The sequence below is a fragment of the Cygnus atratus genome, chromosome 3 (assembly GCF_013377495.2).
Source record: "Cygnus atratus isolate AKBS03 ecotype Queensland, Australia chromosome 3, CAtr_DNAZoo_HiC_assembly, whole genome shotgun sequence".
Taxonomy (NCBI): Eukaryota; Metazoa; Chordata; class Aves; order Anseriformes; family Anatidae; genus Cygnus; species Cygnus atratus.
Window position 1 is genome coordinate 26,699,411 of NC_066364.1, and position 22,246 is coordinate 26,721,656.

General features: G+C 39.2%; 1 protein-coding gene across 13 annotated transcripts in view; it reads right to left on the minus strand.

Annotated features, from left to right (window-relative positions):
- The window catches only part of DST (dystonin), a 301,653-nt gene that overhangs the window by 268,944 nt on the left and 10,463 nt on the right, over nt 1-22,246 (minus strand). For all 13 annotated transcript variants that reach the window (XM_035542995.2, XM_035542999.2, XM_035543008.1 and 10 more), the window contains one exon: nt 16,924-17,112. In XM_035542995.2, coding sequence (XP_035398888.1) covers nt 16,924-17,112 — 189 coding nt within the window. The remainder of the gene's footprint in view (nt 1-16,923; nt 17,113-22,246) is intronic.

Sequence of the window (22,246 nt, forward strand, 5' to 3'; positions counted from 1 at the left end):
GCCCCCGGGGTCCCCCCTCCTCGGGAGAGGAAAAGAGGCAAATAAAAATAATAACGATAATTATAACGAGGGCAGGGGACCGCCGCTCACCATCGCTGGGAACGTGGTGGTGATGGAGGGGTGCGTGCGAGGTGTGTGTGTCGTCCCCCCCCCCCAAAAAAAAAAAAAAAAAAAAAAAAAAAGCAGCCTCTAGGGGAAGCGCACTGGGGAGGGGGGATGCGGGAGCATCGTGGGCGACCGGCTGGCCAGCGGTCCTCCGGCTTCCCTCACAATGAAGCCAGCAGCAGCGACAACAACAAAAAAAAAAAACCTTCCGGGCTGCGAATCGGCAGCGTCTGGCTCCCCCGCCAGGACGAGGGAGGGCTGCGCACCCGCGCCTCCAGGCAGCTCCGCGGGCCCTCAGCACCTCCCTGGTGCTGCGCTGGGCGGGACGCTGGGGGCTGGGGGCTGCCCGCAGGGGTGCACACCTCACGGCACTCGGTTTTAGCAGTTTTTGCCCTCCTCCAACCCATCTGGGCTCCAGATTTTTTTTTTTTTAAACACTAAAGGTGCTAGGATTTTAAGGCTTCCCTTGTAGCGTAGCCCTTTTTTTAGGGGGGTGAGGGCACCTTAAAATTACAGAAGAAATTGTGTTGTGACTAGGATCTGGTAAAATTTACTCTTGCCGTCTGAACAGATCCACTGCTGCTTTTCATGGGATGCACAAATGAATCTTTATGGTTACCCTGGGGGTATTTCACCCTTAGAAAAATTGCATAACCCAGAGATACAACATGGTGCACGCTATGCTGCGCAGAAAACTGCCCGTGATATACTGTAAATAATCTGCTGAATAAGAGGGTCTCCCTTATCACTGGGTGCTCCTCCCCATGTCATTCATCTCCACGCTAATACTTTTTTCTCTTTTTACAGTGCTTGATGGTAAAGTTCAGAGGGGAGGGAGGCAGGGAAGGGATGCATAAAGACAACAGCTAAATTTCCATTCTGTACGGTGACAAAGGGAAAACAGGTAGCACAGATAAACAGGAACACGAGATGCCTGATCCCAGCCCCAACTATCTTTGCAATTAGTTCAAGGAGCCAGAAGCATTTTGCTGCCAGTTTATACAGGAAGGTGAAACTCTTCATCGAATCTCATAAATTGTGAGGGTCACAGGCAGGTGTCTTGCCGGCAGCCCGCTGTGGGGCAGGGAGGGCAGCTGGCTGTGCCGCTGGCGTAACGGGGCCTGCGATGTGCTTTGGCACGGATGAGGTTTCCTGGCGCCTGGCCATAGCTCCAGATTTTGCAATGAAAGAGAAAGTGTTCCCTTTAATCCCAGCGCTGAGCATCCTTCTCTTGGCTGCTCAGTAATCCTCAGTATTTTTGGGTCACACATGAAGACGGAGACAGATTTTGCCCTGCAATGTCTTCACGTTCTGCATTTCTAGCTTTTAACATGAAAACTATAAAGAGCCCAGACATGGTGTTGGGAGGGTTCTGGAGTGACACTTTGTTAGTATTTAGATAGCGGCTGGGAACATACAAGGACAAAGTAAAATACCAGTTGTTACTGAAGCTTCAGAGAAAGAAATCTCAACCCTATGTTTACTTTTAAAAGAACATGTTAATTTTTATCCAGTAAGTATCCCTTTTCTCAAAGGAGACCTTAATAGTCATTCTTGTTTGTTTAAATAACCAATTTTAAAGCTCTTTCTACCCTTAGAAACCAAAAGCACTGTCAAGGGACGGTTCCATACGTACCACTGAACGTGCCACACCCTCTATTGAGAGGTCAATTTTAGGAAAAAGGAGATTGTCCTTCTGGTCAGCTGTGCTGCAATAGTGGAAGATAAGCTCTGTGACAAGACCCAGCTCCCACATTTTTGAGAAACTAAACTCAGCAGGCAAAGGTAGAACAGTCTTTGGCATCCATGTGCATTCCAATTAGCTCTGCTCTTTTAAGTTGTCCTTCAACCTTACTTAATGCACGCACTAACAAAACTAATGAACAAAACCCAGTTTAGCTTACTAACTCTTCAGGAATCATGTTACCTCATTTTCTGCAAAAAAAAAGGTAGGATTCTTGGAAAGAAATTTTTCATAATAGGGAGGTCTGGCAAACTTGCATCTAAGAAGCCACGGTAATGCCAACTTTTAACTTAATTACAGTCTAAATTTTTTACTCAGCATGGAGATATTTCTGAGTAATGCATACACAGAGCTATTGAACACCTGAGTATTTTTAAGAATCTGGACTTTGCCATTACAAAGACGTTTATAATGAAGTTGAATAACTGCTTAGCTTTGCTTGAGTAAATTTATAGCTTTGATAAGAAGTCTGTAATTATTCTCTTTTGCACAGCCGCTGTTCAAAACATGCTTAACAGTCCTGCTGGATTGTTTGTTTCTAGCAAACACGTCTTCCATGCCATAGCAGTAAGACCTGAATAAGCATTCCATGATTACAGCAACATGTTCACCAATTAAAAAAAAAAGTAATTAGAAAACCTGTGATATCCTGAAAAGGGTTCCTGGCTAATTAGGATCGAACAAGAAAAAAATTGGTCATATTGTGTTAAAATCAAAATATGTAAGGCGCTTCTGTTATTTTTCTATAAAGCACATCGCTGTATGCAAGGGGAAAACATAACTGTTAGTAATACGTGGTGCATTTTTTGGTCACGGGTGAAGTGTCTTTTATAACCACCAAAATATTGATCAGGCACATCCTTACTTAGCCTACCCTGAGACTTAACAAGGGTCAGGGCTTGACCCTGCTTAGCTGGAAGGCCCGTAGGGTCACACTCCAGCTGCTATAGCTGCTTATTCTATGCCTCCGATTATGCATTCCTTCTGCTCATTAGACTAAGGATTTATCTGTAGCCTCCGTTGTTGGTCAGGGGGAACTAGTGAATTTGCATAATATTTATGCATCTAACAGCTTGTGCATTGAAGCCTGTTGGTCATACATAAGCAAATCTAAGATCAGTTTTGTCCGCATTAGAAGTACAGGATTAAATTTAATGCATCGCCTCACTGTTAGGGCCACAGGGGGGTGCAAAATGCACGCGGAGTCCTCGCTGCTGTGTTTCAGGAGGCAGAGCGGCTGGGGCCAGACAGCATTCAGGAGAGCAGCATTCGTTGCTGCCAGTATCTCGGTTTTTCTCTGAAATCAGGTGACTTGCAGCAGCTGAGAGTCAGGCCTGCTACTGTGCTATAAAAGCATGGCAGTTTCCAGTAATGGGGATGATTTCAAAGAAGCATCAGTATGCTTCTTGTAAAAGGGATTTGGCGAGGTATCAAGTCGTGATTTTCCTTTGAGGAGGGAAAGAAGGATCGTTTGTTGTAGGTAAGGCACTGCAGATGATCAAGTGGAAAACACATGAAAGATGGTGCAGCTGGAAAGCAGTGTAAGCTAACACACAGCACCATGTACCGGAGAAGCCACACCTACAGGATCTGATACCCTCCAGAACACCAGTGGGATTTGCACTGTCATTCCTCAAGGGGGAAACAGTAGCAGAGATTTACTTTAGCAGTTTTTGAATTCTGTCAAGCAATCGAGCTGGCAAAAGCAGCTAAGAGGCTGATACTGAATCATATTGGAAATGTTCTCCATCTTTATGACGTTGGAGATTGCGCTGCCAGCTGAATTCTGATAAAGCAGTAGGAGTTATAGGTATGCTGTACTTTCCCATCTTATCTTTAAGAAGGATTTCCACTGCAGTGGGTCCTTTCAGGCTGTTTTTTGGAAGCTGTTGGGAAGTACAGATCAACATTGCTTCGTGTTTCTGACTGAGATTAAATTCTCAGTTTAGTTAAGAGTTATTTGCACTTCATTCATACTAAACTATCTCAGAATTCCAGGAATACATTTTCGTTTCCTTCATCATGCTCATTGTGGACAATGAGTAAACATGAACAGATATAAAGAAACATGGTTTTACTGAATGTGTTTCAACAAAATCCCTCCTAATTTAGAATAACTTAGATATCAGTTGAGTATAACATGCTATTTTTGTCTTTTAACATCCCAGATTGAATGATATCAAAGTGGATCAACTTTTAAAGTGAAATTACTTAGTAAATTTAAGACAAAATCTAGGGCAACTGAATGTTCCCATTAGTAAATCTTTACCAGTTTAACCTGATTAGATGATAATGCCATGCAGAATACAAAACATCCAATGTATGTAATCAGGCTATGCAAGCCCCTTGGGACTGTAAGTTGTCAGAAATTATCAAAATTCAAAACAGACACAGAAATGAAAGTACAAACAAGGGCAATGTAAAACCAACTATGCTGACAGAGAAAGAAAGGAAGAGAGAAAGAGAAAGAAAATCCACCAGTGGGGACTCAGTTGTATTTAATAAGTATTTTCCTTCTAGTTCTGTGCCAGTCATTTAAGAGGACATCCATGTTTGAAAGTGCCTACACTACCGGGATGTGCAAACATAACTAGTTTCTGGCTTTGTATATAAAGTTATAAAGTAGAAAAGTGGAGGGCAAATACTCTAAATACCAACCTCCTAAGCATCAAAGGTCTGGTTCTCTGTTAAACTACCTTAGTGAACAGTTAGGTTTTTCATGAAGACAAATTATTGCTTTGTAGAGATAATTTACATTGTCTGTCTTTCTTAAAGGCAAGAGGAGACGGAAATAAGCATTCAGTGTTTATTCTATCACATGCATAATGTGTATTTTGAGCCTGTGATTGTATTTATAAAAGGAAATCCTGATACTTTCATAGGCTTTCAAAAAGAGAGGGGTTCTTTTCTAGATGCTTGTCAGTCAATTTCTACCATTCCCCCACTTTGAAAAAAAAATTAAGGAGGCAAGAAGAAAATAAGTGTGTTATTCAAGGACATGAAATTCCACGGTGCATAAAGGACTAGATCCACATACGTACTTGGATATTAAAACACATTTTTCTAACTTCAAGCTAATTGGATAACCACCGAAAACTCAAGTGATGCAAAACTGAGTTTTTTGGTCAGAACTAAGTAGTCAGAAAAATGTGCTCACCCAGGACAACACAGTACCTCATTCAAGAGTTCAAGACTTCTTGGCCCAGAAAGAGAAAGAGAAGAGTGCAGCGATCTGCATCAGAGCCATCAAGGCTCTCTGCGGGAAGAGGAAAGTGCTGGGTTATGATCCCTGCTCCCACAACTGCTTATGCAGTCTGCTTTAAGTAATAACTGGATAAAATACTGAAGTAGTCGCTGGATGAGACATGTGCAATGGAGGCAAAAGAAACCACAATGCAGCTTGTGTATCGCTTCTCTCTAGTACAGGGATACACTAGATATCAAGTACTTATGGTCTGAAGTGATACTGTCTTCTGTAACTTAACAAAATAACAATAAATTAGTGAATATTACGCCACAGAGAGTAGAGTTTCTGTTCCGTTTACTTCAGGTATTGGTGATCTCTTTCAGGAGCAACAAGTCGAGAGATGCTCCACATTTGTAATTCCCTGCTAACAGTGAGATGAGCTGAGGGTTCACATACTGCCACGGTAATCTCCACAGGTCTCAGCAATTTCTACCACTGACAATGGGCTAAGAGAAAAGTAAAGCAGAAACTTTTCTCTGAGTAAACTCTCTGGAGTTTAAAGTATGTTGCTGTGCAGGGAAAACCTGCTTGTTGTTTTTTTGTTTGCTGGTTTCTTTTCTTTTTCAAATTAATAGATTGGAAAGCAAGGCATACTTCATTCTAAGTAAGAAGATCTGTACACAAGTGGAGCCAAATATGTTCAGCCGAAAGTAGCCGCTTTGTGCCAAAGCCCAGTTCTCCTGAAGCACTGTTTAGTAAAACCGTGCTAATGAAAGTCTGGATTCTTTCTGAATGTAGCTTGAAAATTAATAATACCATCAGCAAGACAGCCTTGATGTATTCCATATTTAATCCATTCCCCTATTTCTCATCCAATTCTCTACTCAATTTTTCAATATGAATTGCAGAATTTAGTCCCAAAATAGTGTATCTACATTATAGAATTAGGTACTGAAAGGTACTGAAGATTTTGCAGATGGGAAAGAAATATTTAGAGCTCTGAGCATCTGGGAAGCACGTGGAATAGGTATTTTAGTTGCGTTTTACGCTAAAACCATCAGCAAGACAGGAGTGTTACTCCCATTAAAATTATCTTTTCAAAATCAATGCTTCATAGATATTAATATGGGAAGTACCTACAATGTCACAATTTCACAGCCTCAAAATTCAGTCTCATGTGAATTATTTTTGTAGAAGAAATGCATATACCGTAGATGACTGCTGTACACAGCTGTTGCAAAAAAAAACCTCTCATTTTCTAAAAATAAACTTTGTATTAACTTATACTTATATCTATCTTGCATTCATTCAGATCCTCCTAGTCTGCCAGAGACAAAAGAGAATAAAGTGACAGATAAGCTTATGGTCTGAGGAGGGCACACGTAATTTTATCTGCTTACTAAGCCCACAAGACTGACCGTGCAACAGACGAAGAGTCTGGAATAACAAATCACCTAGCCTCAAATGCTCTTCTCAGCCTTCTATACTTTTCACTGTAGATTATATATAACGCTTTAATAAAAAACAAATTACTCCAGCTGTAAAAGGTGGATCAGAGTATGAAAGCACTATGGACAGAAAAAAAAGCAAATTAAAGTTTTAAATGATTTTAGAATCTCTGATGGGCACAGGTTGTTTCAAGGGAAAAAAAAGGAAGGCTTAGAAGATTTTTTTTTTTAAATGACATAATGAAAATCTAAAATAATAGTATTGATATTCTGCTTTTAGTCATGAATGTTAAAATTCCTGACTGATAGGTTACCCTCCTCTTAGGATTAAACATTCATTTGTTCTTTTTAAGCTGTTTTAATCCAGTGTTTTAAAACAGTTTCATAACAGCATTCAATGAACATTTAACCATTTGAAAATATAAGTTCTTATATTACATAACAGTAGTAATACTGTTAATAATTATCAACTTGTTTTCTCTTGTAAAATCAATTTTCAGTTGCCTCATCTTATGTTTGGTTGAAAACATTCCTTGCCCAAAGCTGGATTTTCCCCAAAATTTTCAAAGGCTGACTCAGAAGCCTGAGAGCAGGACTGATGAAAATATCCGGGAGGTTTTCTGAGGACTCTGGGCTTCGGAACAGATTTCAAATCTCAATATTCTTCATGCTAGACACAGACCTTTTGTCCTCCTTCTTAAAGGCTTGTCTAAATTTGCCAGTGCTAAGTCTTTAAAATATAAATATCATCTGCTAGCCTTGGCATCAGGGAGTATAAAGTAAAGCTCTTGAAAGTTTGGGTTTGATCTCACTTCTCTGACTAGAAAGCTGATCCAGAACTTACTGTTCTCTTGATTAGATGTAATTTTCTTTCAGTTGCCCCCTGAAATTCATACCTGGTCTTTAGTTTTTGTGACAACAGTGTTCATTTGCTTAAATCTCTTTTTTGCTTCCCTATGCATTTGTAGCCTGCGCTGTACCTCCTCTCAGTGTTTTTTGTTTTTGCTGAGCAAGTCAACTTCTTTTGATCTCTTATCTGCTTGTCCCTGTCATCTAGTAGGCCTTCTCTGCAATGTTAAGTTTCACTATTCCTAGGGCTCAGGTGACTACCAGTGTGATTTTACCAGAACTTAAAAAAAAAAGAAAAAAAAAAGAAAAGCAAGGCCAAATTGCCAAATTTAACATTTAAATTTATCTATACAGCTAAAATCTCTTCAGGTTGGCACTCACTGAACAAAGACTCTGAAGACTCCTACAGCTGCCGGGCCAATGCCCCACCATCACGGCCTGACCACCAAGCAAAGTCCACCCTCGCAGCCCTTCCCTCCGATGTCAGGACACCTACCATCCTCGCTGAGGAGCTGAACGGGATCCTTCCAGCCTGGAGATATGGAGACAGAACTGATCTCTCCATCTAACAGCTGCCTGCTGCGGTTGCAGGCTGATGGCAGTGTGAGCAAGAAGCATGGAGAGCAAGGGAGGGCAGGCAGCAGACCTGACAGGCGGGAGGCTGTTTCTTTTATGCTCCCGGTGATTTGCTCAGCCGTGCTCAGGCAGCAAGAGGAAGAAGCTGTATGATCTGAGCGCAGGGAGGACAAACACCGGAACCAGCATGCTGGAGGAAAGGGCTGGAGAAATACACCAGCATTGACAGCCTGAGGGACAAACACTGAGACTGGCTGACTCCAGAAATGAAGTCTAGGAGCTGGAGCTGAAGAGAAAAAGTGTTCAAGGGCAAACAGGCTGGATAAAGACTAGAGGAGAAACGGAGACGTGAGACAACAGCTGGGACAAGTAACCAACAATGCTGGAGAGAAGGGACGAGGGAGAGCTCAGGATCTGATGTGCTGGAGTGAAACTGGTATTGCCTCAGCAAACGGCTCTGAACAAGGTTCTCTGAGGAACGAGGAAGGTAGGAACTGAGGAGAGGCAAACAAGAGCCAAGGAAGCTAACAAGGAGCATGCAGCCAGAGGCCACAGGGAGAGACAGAAAGCAAAGAGCTGGCTGAACAAGTAAGTGCCTCTGAGCATCCAGCTGACTGAGCAGGTGAGCCTGGGGATGTCACACGCAGAGGATGTGACACAGAGGAGTGATTCAAGGGCTGACAAGGCGACAGACAAGGGCTGAGGTTGGCAGAGGAGTAAGGACAGAGGAGCAAGACTGAACAAGGAGGAGAAAGGAGCCAGTGGTGGAACAGAGGCAGGTCAGGAGCAGGCTGGAGGGTACAGGATAGAAAAATAGAAGCTTGGGAAGAATGTGCACAAAAAAAAAAACCACGTTCCCCTAAGGGGCCTGTAGGAAAACTGGGATTTCACCTAACTCCACCACCTGAGAGCTCCTCTAGGAACATTACCTCCATCCCTTTGGTACGGATTCATGAGGAGGAGAAGAAATGTTGTCAGTCTCTGCCTGAGCTCCAATAGCAGAAATTTGTGGTGTAGTTCAAGCGTCAAAACCTGCTGATGAGCCACACAACAGAGCTTTCTTTTTAAGTTTACTTTTTTTTTTCCTTCAACAGTAAGGAATTAGACACAACGTTCCTGCTAAGGTACTGTTTTTAAGGTCAAGCACTAAAATGTTACCGCATCCCAGACTCAAGGTTCACCACGCAACCTTAATTCAGCCTTTTTTTTTTTTTCCTATCATGGTACAGTCATAATGATGTGGTCATATGCTATTACATCCGCAGTCTTTTTCTCCTATTTAGTACAAATAAAGAGTGATATTCACTCCATAAACAGGTGTTCAGTATTTTGTTTTGTCATCCTCTGTTCAAAGGGCAGCCCCTAAACTTATTTCACACTATTCAAATAATATGAAGAAAAAATGATTTCCTAGACTTTTTGTTGGGCTCATCACTACAGTAGTATCTCACTGCTTTGTAAGTATGAATGATCTTCCACATCACACAGGGCACAAACTGAAAGCAAGAAGACAGTTTTGATACCTAGGTCGAATTGAGATATCAGGGATCTCATTTTTAGGAGTTATTAGGATTAGGTATCAGTAACACACAGACCACAGCAAACGGGGAGTTCAGTGGTGAATGGCAGTTTGAGAACTTTACTAAACCCAACTACATGCTTTAAATCATGCCCTTAGAAAATGGAGAATAAAAAAATGTTTTAAGCCAGTTGTTTGGCAAGTTCTGAGTGACCTTGTGCCCATCCTTCACTCTTCAAGGCAGCACTCACTGCTTTTTATAGAAATAAAAGATCCTTTCTCTTCTCGCAATCTCCTGTTTTATTCATTTACACACTCTACAACTTCTGCAGTAGAACTCCTACACATAAGAGTCATCCTAAGAGCACTTCCATCCTGCAATGAATACAGAGTACATCCTGTGAAAAAACAGTATGCCATCATACATTTAAAGTCTATATGACAATGCAGATGCATAGTCGACCGAAGTAAAGCTGCATGGGTAGCCTTAATTCCAGCATTTCCTAACATTTGAATACTTGCCTTTGCCAAACTATTCTTTTAGCATAATACCCATGTGCAATGTTATATATAAATACTAATGGATAAGGGAGTCCCTTGCTATATAAAGATGCAGTGTTTATGTGCCACAGTAGGATGTTGTACAATAGAACTCTGAAGACTGACTCCTGAGGCAGCGAAGGAAGAGGAAACATCTGCATTTAGACTTTATAATTACTAGGCATCTGAGAGACAATTACTGGTCATTTTTAGTCGTGCAAACAACACCATCATAACAAAATCATAGCTGATTAATGGTTTTTTTAACCTGCCTTCTGCTACTGTACAGAATTTAATATTTGTGATCATCTACATAAAACCCTTTTTGGTACTACTAAGACCACTAGCATATTTTAGCAGCTTGGGTTTACATTACCATCTTGTAAGGAAAGACACTAGGATTTAAAAAAGAAAAATTCTGAACAGTTAAAAATTTAATTTCTCAGTGAGGCTACACTGCATACATGTAATGTAATTTCACCATTGAACATAAAATCCCAGTTGCTATAAATCACGGCAAAAAATAACAGTGGCAAAAAAAGTATTAGATGTTTTTCAAGCAAAGATTTTACAGCTCTATTTCTTTGATACAACAGTTGAAGAATATTTTATCTCATTCACTTCTAATTTAGTAGAAAGTTAGCTTCAGCTCCAAGGACCAACTCTGAAAGCAATATAATGCAAAGCCAAGTTTATCATGAAGCTATTGCAATTTCAACAAAAATATAATCTATATTTTAGAAAGGGCAAACCACCATACCGGTGAGTGATATCTGACAGGTGTTAATCTGACAGTAAGCACTATTTTCTATTTTTATATCAAAAGAACGTGATTGGCTATGCTGCTTTTTTCTTTTTTTTTTTTTCCCTCTCCTCCAAGACTGGCTATGCTGCTTTCATTTTAATACAATTGTAAAAAAGAGAACAGAACACAGTCACATCCTACAACAAAGATTGCTGTCTTAGCTTCATGCTTATGGTGCACTTTGACCCTCTTTCAACACCTCAGATCAAGCAGAGACTTGGTTTAAGTTCTCATGCCATTTTCACTAAATAAGAATTTGCCTTGGGAATGAAAATTGATACAGACAAAATGAAAATTGTATGGAACCAATTCAGCTATCAAGAAAATAACTGTCATAATATAGGACTTTGCCCAGTAATGCAGGATGATTTGAAGCTGTGTATAGAAAATTAATATAGATTTGATGCTATTTTCAACCACAGAAGAATAAATTTAAGTAAATATACTCCAGACAAGCATGATCATGCCACCATAGTGGACAATTAATTCAAATGACCTTAACTTTCTGAATAAGAGTTAGCACCGAAGAGACAATTCAGGTACTCTAAATGTGGAGTTGCACAGTTACTGCTATCACTACACTTATGTCTATGAATTTTTACATACATGTATCATCAATAACTATTTTATTTCTATGTATTTTTACATACATGTATCATCAATAATTATTTGCATTACTGCAGCTAAATACTACTTTTGCACTATGTTTAATAGATGTAATAACTCATGCATAGATGAAAATCATTAGAAAAGGAATAATCACTTCAAAACTCAAGTCTAATTCTTAACACTTTACCATTGTGTTTTAACAAAAAATATTTTTCACTTTGTAAAGTCAAAACCTTCCTGGCATACAGAAACCCACCGCAACATGCCTTTAAGAAATCCCTTCAAAACCCTAAAATACGTAGGAACTGGGCAGAAGGAACGGAAGAAACAGGCAGTTGCTAGCATGCAACAGATGAGCTGCAGGGTGGAGATGGAAAAGCAGCCAAGAGGAAATCAGGAGCAAGCAACATGAGAGGAGATCACAGAAACTAGCAGAACAGTGGGGAAATAAAGGCTTTGCGCAAAAGTGTTTCAAGAGAAGACTTTATCAGTGTGGATATTTATTTGCTGTAAGAAAAGCAATAAAACGCAACAGTCCAAGAAACAGATGCGAACACTCTCTTGGTAGACATGTATATGTTTGGAACAAGAAGAGGGACCTTTAAAGTCAACCTAATGCCCACTGAAGGCTTTTGATTCATTTCAGAGAAGACTGGACTTTTACATTTACAGTCATATACGCAAAGATCCTACGCACTTAAAATAGGGGCCTAGAGGTATGTTTAAAGATGCTTAAGATGACCAGACACTTAAGTCTTGTTAAAATCTTTCCAAATCAATCCCCCAATAAACCCTCTCAGGTTCTTTTCAAAATCAACTTCAATATTCTTTAGGTATTGAAGCAAAAAATAGTCACTGCTTCATCTTCACACATTCGGTGCATTTCTTCATTGTGGCTGCACTCAAATTATCCTGAGAGAGAACACGTGTGTGTGTGCGCTGTGTAACTCAGATTTGTCATACGTTCTGAGAACATTAATATAATGTTAATACAAATGCCGAAGGTGAAAGATGATATGATTATGCTCTGCCATATTTGCTTCTAAATGTGATTCACAAGAGACACAATCCAACACAAGCAGATGTCTGCAAAAGAAAGCTATGAATGTAATCTACAGATTAAATAGCTAATACTTGGAATTAACCAAATCTTGTGCAGGGTAATGAGTAATTTTTGTATGATGTCTGTGTTAGGTCACTCAAAATGACAAGTAAAGTACATCGTGATATTGGAAAAACAGTAAATAACATCAGATTAAGAACAAGTGGAAACTAGTGAAATCAGATGGACATTATTCAATGATACTTAAAAAACCACCACGTAAAGAGCCCTTCAGAACAATTTTACCCACATGAAATATTTCATCTCAAGTAACCCAAGTGTCAATTAATATAGAGACTTCTATGAATGATTTTGTATCAGACGTTTAAAAAAAATCATGTTTTTCTTAGAATATTTTAATACTGTTTTTTTCTCATAAATTTGAAGGCTTAAACACATAAAAGCAAAAATCAGGATAGCTGAATAAGACTAGATACAACAGCTCACAGTTTCAGATACATTATAAACTGATTAACTTTGCGTTCAAGTTTGTATAATCAGACTTTTTACAGTATAAGCTTCACTTCAGTCACGGGAGTCTCAGTGGAGCCAAATGAGGCTGCTTACATCAGTAGACTTTTTATATGTGCATCTGAAAGTGGAGGCACCAGGCTTATTTATGCCCCAGGCTCCATAGTCTCGTCTGCCACTTGTAGCAATACTGTTATGACATATGCAAGTGCAAATTTTGGTACTACATCTCAACATCTTAAATAATCTGGGTGGCTGCATGAGTCAGGCAATTTAGAAGCCCTTCAAACTGTTTAACAATGAAGATGCCAAAAGACACTGCTTTGACAGCATCTCATTTCAGCTATGTACTTAGAAACACAGGTGAGATTAGAACTGGCAGAAGTGTATGTCTGACTGACCTCACAGCACAGAAGCCAGGTATCTTTACACAAACTCGGGGTCATTGTTTGGTTCCAGGCCATCACAGGCAAAAAAAAAAAAAAAAGTATTAACAATTTACAGAGTTTTACACTCTTGCTTCAGATTGGGCCATTATGTAAAATACAGATAATATTTGCAAAACATAATAAAACCCCACCCTTTTAACAGTTTAAAATTTGCCCTGGAGAAGTATTGCTAGACAGCAAGGATCTTTTTTGTACATCCTTCTGCACCTTCAGAAAATTTAACTACCATACAGAATCAGCTACCTGTATGTATGGCTCCTTTGACTTCCCTGAAGTCACGCTAATTTAAAGATCACAGTCGTGCTTCTCAAGAGTCCTCCATTGTGTTCAAAAATTCAAAGCACATTTCAGTAATAGATATCTGTACTCTCCCTGGTGTGAAGTTGACATAAAGTGTCACCTATACGGAATGTCAGCACAAATAACGCAGCTACCAACGAGGAGAAGACCTACAGGGCATGAGATTTAACACCGTGTCATAGAAGAGGTAAGCTACACAACATTATGCTGATGTTGCACTGCAGTAAGATGAATGAAATGAAGTTGGAAGGGTATGAACTCTGTCTTGTAAGGATCACTTTTTGGCCAAAATGTATTTAACAGCTTCATTAATGTCCTGGAAAGTATAAAAAATAATAAGAATTTCAGAAGAAACTAATGCTCTATTTCTGCAAGCATCTGCTCACGTAGATTTTCAAAGAGAAAATTGTATTCAGTGGGATTACTCCCATACACACAATTACACCTAGTTTAGTTCTGACACAATACTGGAAAGATCTGATTACTACGCAGGAAGTGAGAAATAATCCAGGCAAATTGAGATAATTATAGTCATGGCTAGGAAACTGCAAAAACAAGATTTAGATACAATAATATCAAGTAAATACAAAATAGCCTGAAATAGCAGGAATACCTAGCATCTAAACATCCAACAAAAAAAATTAAAGAAATATCTGAAAAATGTTTAAGTGTATATCTTAACACAGCAGCAAAACAGGCTAACATACTTTAAGGCTAATTAAGCAAAAATTTCCTGGACTAAAGAAACATCTTCCCATAAGGCTGTTTCATAATTGCTTTGGAAATACCCTTCTCTCTCTGCAAAATATAGGGATGAAAAAGCAGAAATAGACAAAAAGCAACACAATCAGAAAGATAAATGTTTTCTGAAGAGAAATTATATCTTTTGATTAGCAGACATCATACATCATTTTTTCAAGCAATGACTAAGCAGGATATAGCCATATCTGCCTACAAGTAGTTCCATAGTGTAAACATCAAGGCAACAGATGATTTATTTAAAGTGGCTCAAGTGGGTAGAGCTAGGAATAACAGGAAAAAATAATGGGGAAAAATATGCAGGCTAACAAGAGCATTTCTGGCACTGAGTCACATAAAACTGTGCAAAGGCAAGGGCCAAAAGTCTCATATTCGAGATGTCAAGACAAAGCTGAACAAAGCTGTGCTGAACTGAGGGATGGATGACATTGTGATTCTGAGAAACTTTGCAATGCTGCAGAGATTTGTCATGGCATGAACCTTACTCACACTATCACCATGACGTTAATAATACATTGAGAATAACTTAAAATGTCCATAAGGAATGAAATCAGTAACTTATGCTTTCTGGATCATAGTCTAATAAAGATAATGATATATTCTTTTTTGTATGATGTGAGTTCATTAAGGCTTTAGAACGAAACACTATCAGAAGAACTGTATAACACTGCGTAAGAGATGTACTGCAAAAGCAATTTCCAGATAGTGACATAACGCTGACAGCTCTGAGAGAAGTTTTCTCTAAACCTGGGTTTTATTATTGTTTCGGTGCTAGGTCTTGTCAAATACAGCGTAGACCCATGAATCAATATGAAACTGAAGTTATACAGTAACTTTCCAGGCTTTCTGTTCTTTATCTTTGCCGGTCCTGAAGTCTCCGACATGTTTGATTTAGGGGAAAAGCAGGGCTTTGTTAGCCTCACTAAGCCACTCTTCAGAGCCTGTTCTGCTGCCTAAACCATTTCCACAGTTTTAGCTCTGTAATTTAGCACCACTTGTTGCTTTTTTTCCCCATTCTGGTAGTCAGCAGCAGCTGGAAATAACCGCAGCAGGTACAGGTGAGCCTACCTTCAGCACCTGCCTACTATGGAAGAAAATTAAGAAGAATCACACAAAAAAGAGAATGCAAAAAACAGGGGTGGAGTGGAAAATAGTAAAGGAGATGGAAGAGAGGAAAGAAGGACAACAAAGGAAAGGATGATAAGCAAGTAATGAACAGACAAGAGCATAGTTAGAGGCTGGAGGCCTAACAAGAACAACGGAGTCAGACAAAGCAGTCTGGAGAGCAAGGTCGGATGGGAGTGAAAGGACACAGCAAAGAGGCAAAGGAACATGTTTTAAGAAGAGGAGAAGACAAATCAGCCAGATCAAACTGCACAATAAGAACAGCAGCTGAGTAAAACAAATAACGGAGAAGCAGAAGCATGAGAGAACAGAGAAAACTGGGGAGCAGCAAAGTGAAAGCAGAAAAACTAAGTGCATCAGGTAACAGGTAACAATTCTGGCTGGCGTCTGCAGCTCTGGCTTTCTTTTCTAGGCAGAAGTTTCTTGCTCTCGCAGACAACGTATTTCCACCAGGGAATGCTCTTTTTCAAACCAACTTCAGACCTTACTGATAATTCTTGGTGCTGAGTTAACAGAAACCCGGGAAGGTTCAGTTAGGCTGGTGCAACCTTGAGACAATCTTTATTATGGTATGCTCAATGGTTACCTTTTTAATAATACTGGCTTAAAGTAGTAGTAGCAGTAGTTCTTGAAGCAGTACTTGAAGTAGTTCAAGCCCCTTAACATTGGTACAGATAGGTTAGTCAGCAAATGCATCAAAGCGGTGAACTCTCATTAAAAAGAGAAATGCATTATGTCAGCAGGAAGTAACTTTATATGCATTCACATTATGAACTGTACAAATGTTTCAATGAATAGTCATATTTCGTCACTAAAAGTAGGACGTCAATATTAAAAGAACTGTGTATATATAGATCTAGCTGAAGAGCAAAGAGCAATTACGATTCAATTCTTGTTGAGCAGAAAGATTGTAAAGACTGTATAAAGCAGAAGAGATCTCAAAAATTGTATGCAGTAATGAGATTTAATATAAATTGGGTTCAGTACATAGAATCTCTGATAAATCTGGGTGAAGAATTTCAATAATGTGCTATAAAAATCTGTTAAATACTATCAGTGTAAAACTATCAAATGAAATATATGAATATTGACTATTGACTGAACGTTAAATCAAAATCAAAGTTGAAAAAACCCTCTTCAAAATTGGATTTTTAGAGTTACAAATCAATGTTAAATATAGCCTAACCCACTTATATCTAGATTCACTGAATATGAAAACTGAAAAGCTTTTTAAAATTGAGGAACAGCATATGGATGGCCCAAAAATCAGAATTACATTACATGCCTCTATAATATACTTTCAGTGCTATTTATCCCTAAAGGTAGAATACTTACAGGTTTTCGAGTTGGGGTAACTTGAACAGAATGATAGAATTCTGGTTGTACTCGGCTGCTTTTCTTGATTTTCCTTTTTCTTACAGAGGTTTCCTGCTCGCTTAGGTGGTGAGCTTCCACTAGAGGTTGTGTTCCCTCAAGGCGAGGTGCTACACGTCTTCTGGCATGACGAGGACTTGATCTAAAGCCCTGTAACCAAAAAAGCAATCATCGTGTTTGACACCTCACAGAATGGAGCCACGTAACAACAGAGAAATCACAGAGGACCTTAACAATTACAAGGACTTGAGGTACAAGCATGCTCATCTTAAATTAGTATAATACCCATATATACTGCATGTAACAATAAAGAGATGGTGTCAAGTGCTGCAAATGACACATTTATTTTATACTTCTCAGTTATGTATATTATTGACACAGCTAGTAGCAGTAACTCCTGTGGCTTTTCTTTATAAGCCCACACTTTTAGTTAGTTGTAACTGAATAGTTATAATCTAAAATTTATAATTAAAATTTTCCAGGTTCATTCACTGCCTCAAGAGAAATTGTTTTAGGGAGTGTGAGCAGAAAATACCCATTTTCTTTTCTGAGAATTAAAGTGAAGAAAAATCAGTAGCTAGCAACACAACGATGACTAACTGTTCCTGTTAAGAGTCCTGATGCTGCTAGATCTGGGGGGAGACCTTGCCATTTGGAATAAAATAATTAAGAGAGACATCTGTCTTTTGCTATTGTCTGGGAAATACATGTATAGTTGGCCAAAATAATAATCTCAGGAAAAGCTGCCCTTCACAAATGCTTTATAGAGGTTTGCTGTGAAAACCTTTGAACATCATCCAGAACCTCTCAGCCTTACAGAATTTCATTTACTTAATGGCAACAAGTACAATGCACGCCCTGTATTGCTACCTGCAGAGCATTTACACAGAGCATTTTCTCATTTCACTAGGTTCCCTCTGCACCAATCACCATGAGCATGCAGGAGCCTGCCATGCGTCATCTGTACTGAACGCAATGTTGGTTGATATTAAACCTGGCCAGGTTGTAAATAAGAGTTTCATTTTCTTGGTCCTATCAGCTTTCAGAATAAATGGGCCAAATCTACGTCAGTCTGCAGTTCAAGGGCTCCATTCCCTTTCAAAATCAAGAATAGATGCAACAGTTCCTATTTTTCTACTTTCTTTTTCCTTCCACTAAAATATTTCCACCAAAGTCCATTTTCAGCAAACCCAGCACTCAGAAATGACTGGTCCATATAAACAATGCAACTGCTACAAATAGGGATTTTAGCTAAAACTGAAGCCATCTATGCTGTGAATTTCAATGTCCTGAGCTCCAGCCAGCTGAAAACTAGGGGAAGCAATACATTTCCTTGTAAACCTGATGGTTTTTTTTCCTCCTTCCTTATTTTTTAATTAGGAAATCGGCATAGAAAAACTATGCTCAAATGTTGTTATGGTCATAGATTGAAGTAATGAAAAGTCAGCTGCCTAGCTCCCTGTGCAAATTGGATTTATTCGTCTAATATTCATGCCACTGCAAGGGGAGAGAGATGCAGTCTATTCTGGGCACTACAAGAGACAGGCAGTTGGTTTAGTTCTTTAAAGGTATGCTCCATCAAGTAACAGCCAAAACACACAAACACATTTACGTACACATGCTAGTAGCTACTACAGATGTATATAGCATGCAACATGACGTGAAAAGACTGAAGTGCCAAGATGAAGCATCAGAGCTTGTATGCTGATCTAACTTCTTGTAGCAACCTTCTGCTCCTGGACAGGAATCGAGTCCAGCTCTACTTAGTCCATACCAGAGGTTAAGTTCATACATGTGCCGAATCAAGGCTATGAAACACACATGATGAAAAGATACAACCAAAATTTCCTGTATCCTGATATACAATCCCTCCTTATACCACTGAAGCAAGAGAGCTGTTCAGGCTGTATGTAGGACCCAACTTTGATTCCCAGTATCCTTCATGGATGAAGGACCTTGCCCATATCAGCCAAGACAAGCAGCAGGAAAGCTCCTGCACCCAACAGACCTGCGGAAGATCTAGGAACATCTCTAAACATTCAAAGATGTAAATCTGTGAGATGCTCCATCATACTACTGCAATGGGAAAAGCTGTTGCTCCTTTTTCTCTACACACTGTGAACAGATACTCACAGTGCATATCCATGGTACCAAGACATTCAGGATAGCAGGGAAAAATACAACTACTCTTACGGAGCTTACTTGTTGCAAAAAAAAAAAAAAAAAAATCTGAAAAAATGTTAGTGTGCATCAGGGATTATTCCATAGTAAAAGAAAATCCTCTTTAAGAGACCAAAATACCCAGCAAATCTATTTTGATTTTCTAAATGTTAAACAGATTGTGATTCATTCACAGATAATGGCTACTGGGTGAAGCCTGGTTACATATGTGACACTTCAGACGCTCCCCTACCACACTCCCATCCCCATTAGCTAGATAAAACTCTTTGGGAAAGTATGTTTACGTAACAGAAGAATTTGGTAGAAGCTAAGCAGCTCTAAAAGTGCTTAGAGACACATGCCAAATAGGGATTTAAGTATGTGGGTCTCTCACTGAATGACTTCACTCCAAAATACTTCAGGGTTTACTAATTGAGTATTGTGCTTCAGTTCTAAAAAGTCACTTGTGACTTCCAGAAAAGTCTGTTTATGGACAGTACTTCTCCGTTGTATTTTCTAGATTTTGTTCTGTTTTGCTGTTTATTACTAGCGAGAAAATGGGATCTTTATCTCTTTAAGAGCTCATCTGCTTCTACTGCTGCAGCTTATTCTTTACTTGAAGTCATAATCTGTCTGCAGTATCACAAATGGTCGCTCTGGAGAGGATTATAATGCGATAAAGGCCGAGGATCATGATTTCAGGTGGAAAATTAATTCCTTATCAACAAAGATGATGTTACGAGGGCAGAGTCCTTAGGCCAAAACCTGAAATGCTTACTCATTTCTGCAATGAGACTTTGCCAGAGCAAAAACCCAAATCTGGAAGATTTCAAAATCTGGCAATCAAAAATGCAGAAATGACTCAAAAATGATGTAATGCATGGGAGCCGCTACTCCCAGGCTCAGTGCAAAACCAGAGCAGCCAGTGATGTCTTCAACAGCTAAACGAACAGATGCTCAGCACGTCACCTGCATTTCTTACCCTTCAGTTGAACCCAAAGTTGAAAATAGTTGAAAACTTGTCATACTAACATAGCAATCAAAATTAAAAAAAATAAAAATACAGTGAAAATAACAAAAGTATCTGTGCAGTAAGACAGAGCTCACACAGGAGAGCAGAAATGTAATACAAAATATTCAGGGGGACACACAGTACACCATCTGACACCAAATCACTGAGGAAATGCTAGAGATCTTAAGATCAACCAGGCAATACGAGGCTGCTGTAACACCGATAAGCAATTGGTAGTTTCGGGTGTCGTGTGAATGCTGTGTCACTGGACAGTGACAAACCTTTTCTCGTTCTTTGCGTTGAGAGTGAGCTGTTCCTAGACCCTGCTGCCTGACTCATTTTTTATCCCTACAAAATTACGACACAACAAACCAAACAAGTACAACTTCAAATTCACGTTTGTGTTTTTTTTTAACTCTCCTTTCTTCTAAATACTAAAATAACCACACAAAGGGCATGGATTTACACCCCAGGATATTCTTCCTTAAAGAACTCAAATGACCACCAGAACCAGTTTTAGGTATCATAGAGGGAGACAAGAAACAAGAACGATTTGGGATTATCTTCTCTCCAAAATCACTCATGCTCATCCTTCTGGTTAACTCCCTCAAGGGAGCATTTCTGCCTCTGGAAGGAGGCTAGGAAGATCTGCCTTTTAGCTGAACTTTGTGAATTAATCCTTTTATGTCTTCTCTACAAGTTGTTTTTTTTCTGGAATGAAGTATGGTAATATTGAATAGACCTTTTGTGCCCGTCTTTTCATCCTACCCAGTGATGAATGCTCCAAATCTGGGCACCGTGTTCCAGCGTGCACAACCGACTGGTTGTGTAAAATGAATTCCACAGCAAGATGCTCAGTTTAAAAAAAATAAATAAATAAATCTTATCCTGCCAAATTTTAGCTTCACACCTCTGATTCAGTGCCTGACTTGTGTACAGAAACACACTGTGGGATCCCTCTCAGCAGAGCTCCGCGGGCTCCCTTTGGAGCCAGCAGGTCAGAAGAACGGCGACGGCTCCCCTCCGCTGGCCATAAAGGCAGCCCAGGCTGACTGCTTCGCTCTCAGACAATCGATGCTGCAAGTGTCCAAAATTAGACAGGATGGATCTGACCTATGATGATCACACGAAGGGTGCAGTCTGCCTTCTGTACGATATTCATCTTCTCATATATTTTTCCTCTCTCTACATGAAATAATTCCACTCCCTTGCACCGCTTTTTTTGTCTGAGATTTTTACACGTACTTATTCACAGACATAATCCTTGCTGGATCCCCATTCAGCACTGTGTTCTTATAAATTAGTATTACTGATGTAAATATAATAGTATTGTGTGATTTTCTATTGTTTAAATATTTCCCATTCCATCTTGTTTTTTGATCAAGCTATACATCCAACAAAGCTCATCACTGAATTATCAAGAGTAATTCAAAAGGCTCTTTCTGGAGACCATAAACTTAAAACTTTATTATAAAGTGTATGCATCACTTTTTCCTGTAATATGCCCAGCATCCCATTTATTAACATTGAACAGCACATGTATTCATTTGTCCTGTTCTTCAGAATTTCTTTGGTGTGGTCTGGTGTTTGATAGCCAAGTACGTGACACGCTGCAGGCTTTGTCAGGTCACTGCCTATTCCCCCTATTTCCATTACAAGACCATTAATACAGAAAAAAAAGTAATTGAAACTTTCTAAACAACTTGTTTAATGTTTGCTTTTATTTATATTTATTTACAGATGGGGACATTTTGGATAATGTGGTAAACCTTTTTCTTTTCCTTTCTCTTTATTTTTCTGTATCTCTTTTTAGTTCTTCAGCTGCTACTTTAATAGAGCCATATGAACACAGCAGTGCTATCTCATGAGTGCATTATTGCTTTGGTGACTTGAATCTTTGACTGCTCCATTCCTTTCATGTGCTATTCTGTAATTCACCAGATGCTTTTTCCCTCTATTCTAGTTGTTGTTTTTTTTTTTTACTATCCCTACTGCTTTTATCATGTTATCTACTATTTTTATGCTTGATAAAACAAAATTACTGATCCTTCATTTTTTCCCAATCTGTACTTTATGCAAAATATATCAAGAGTCTGAGTTCTTGTAACCCCA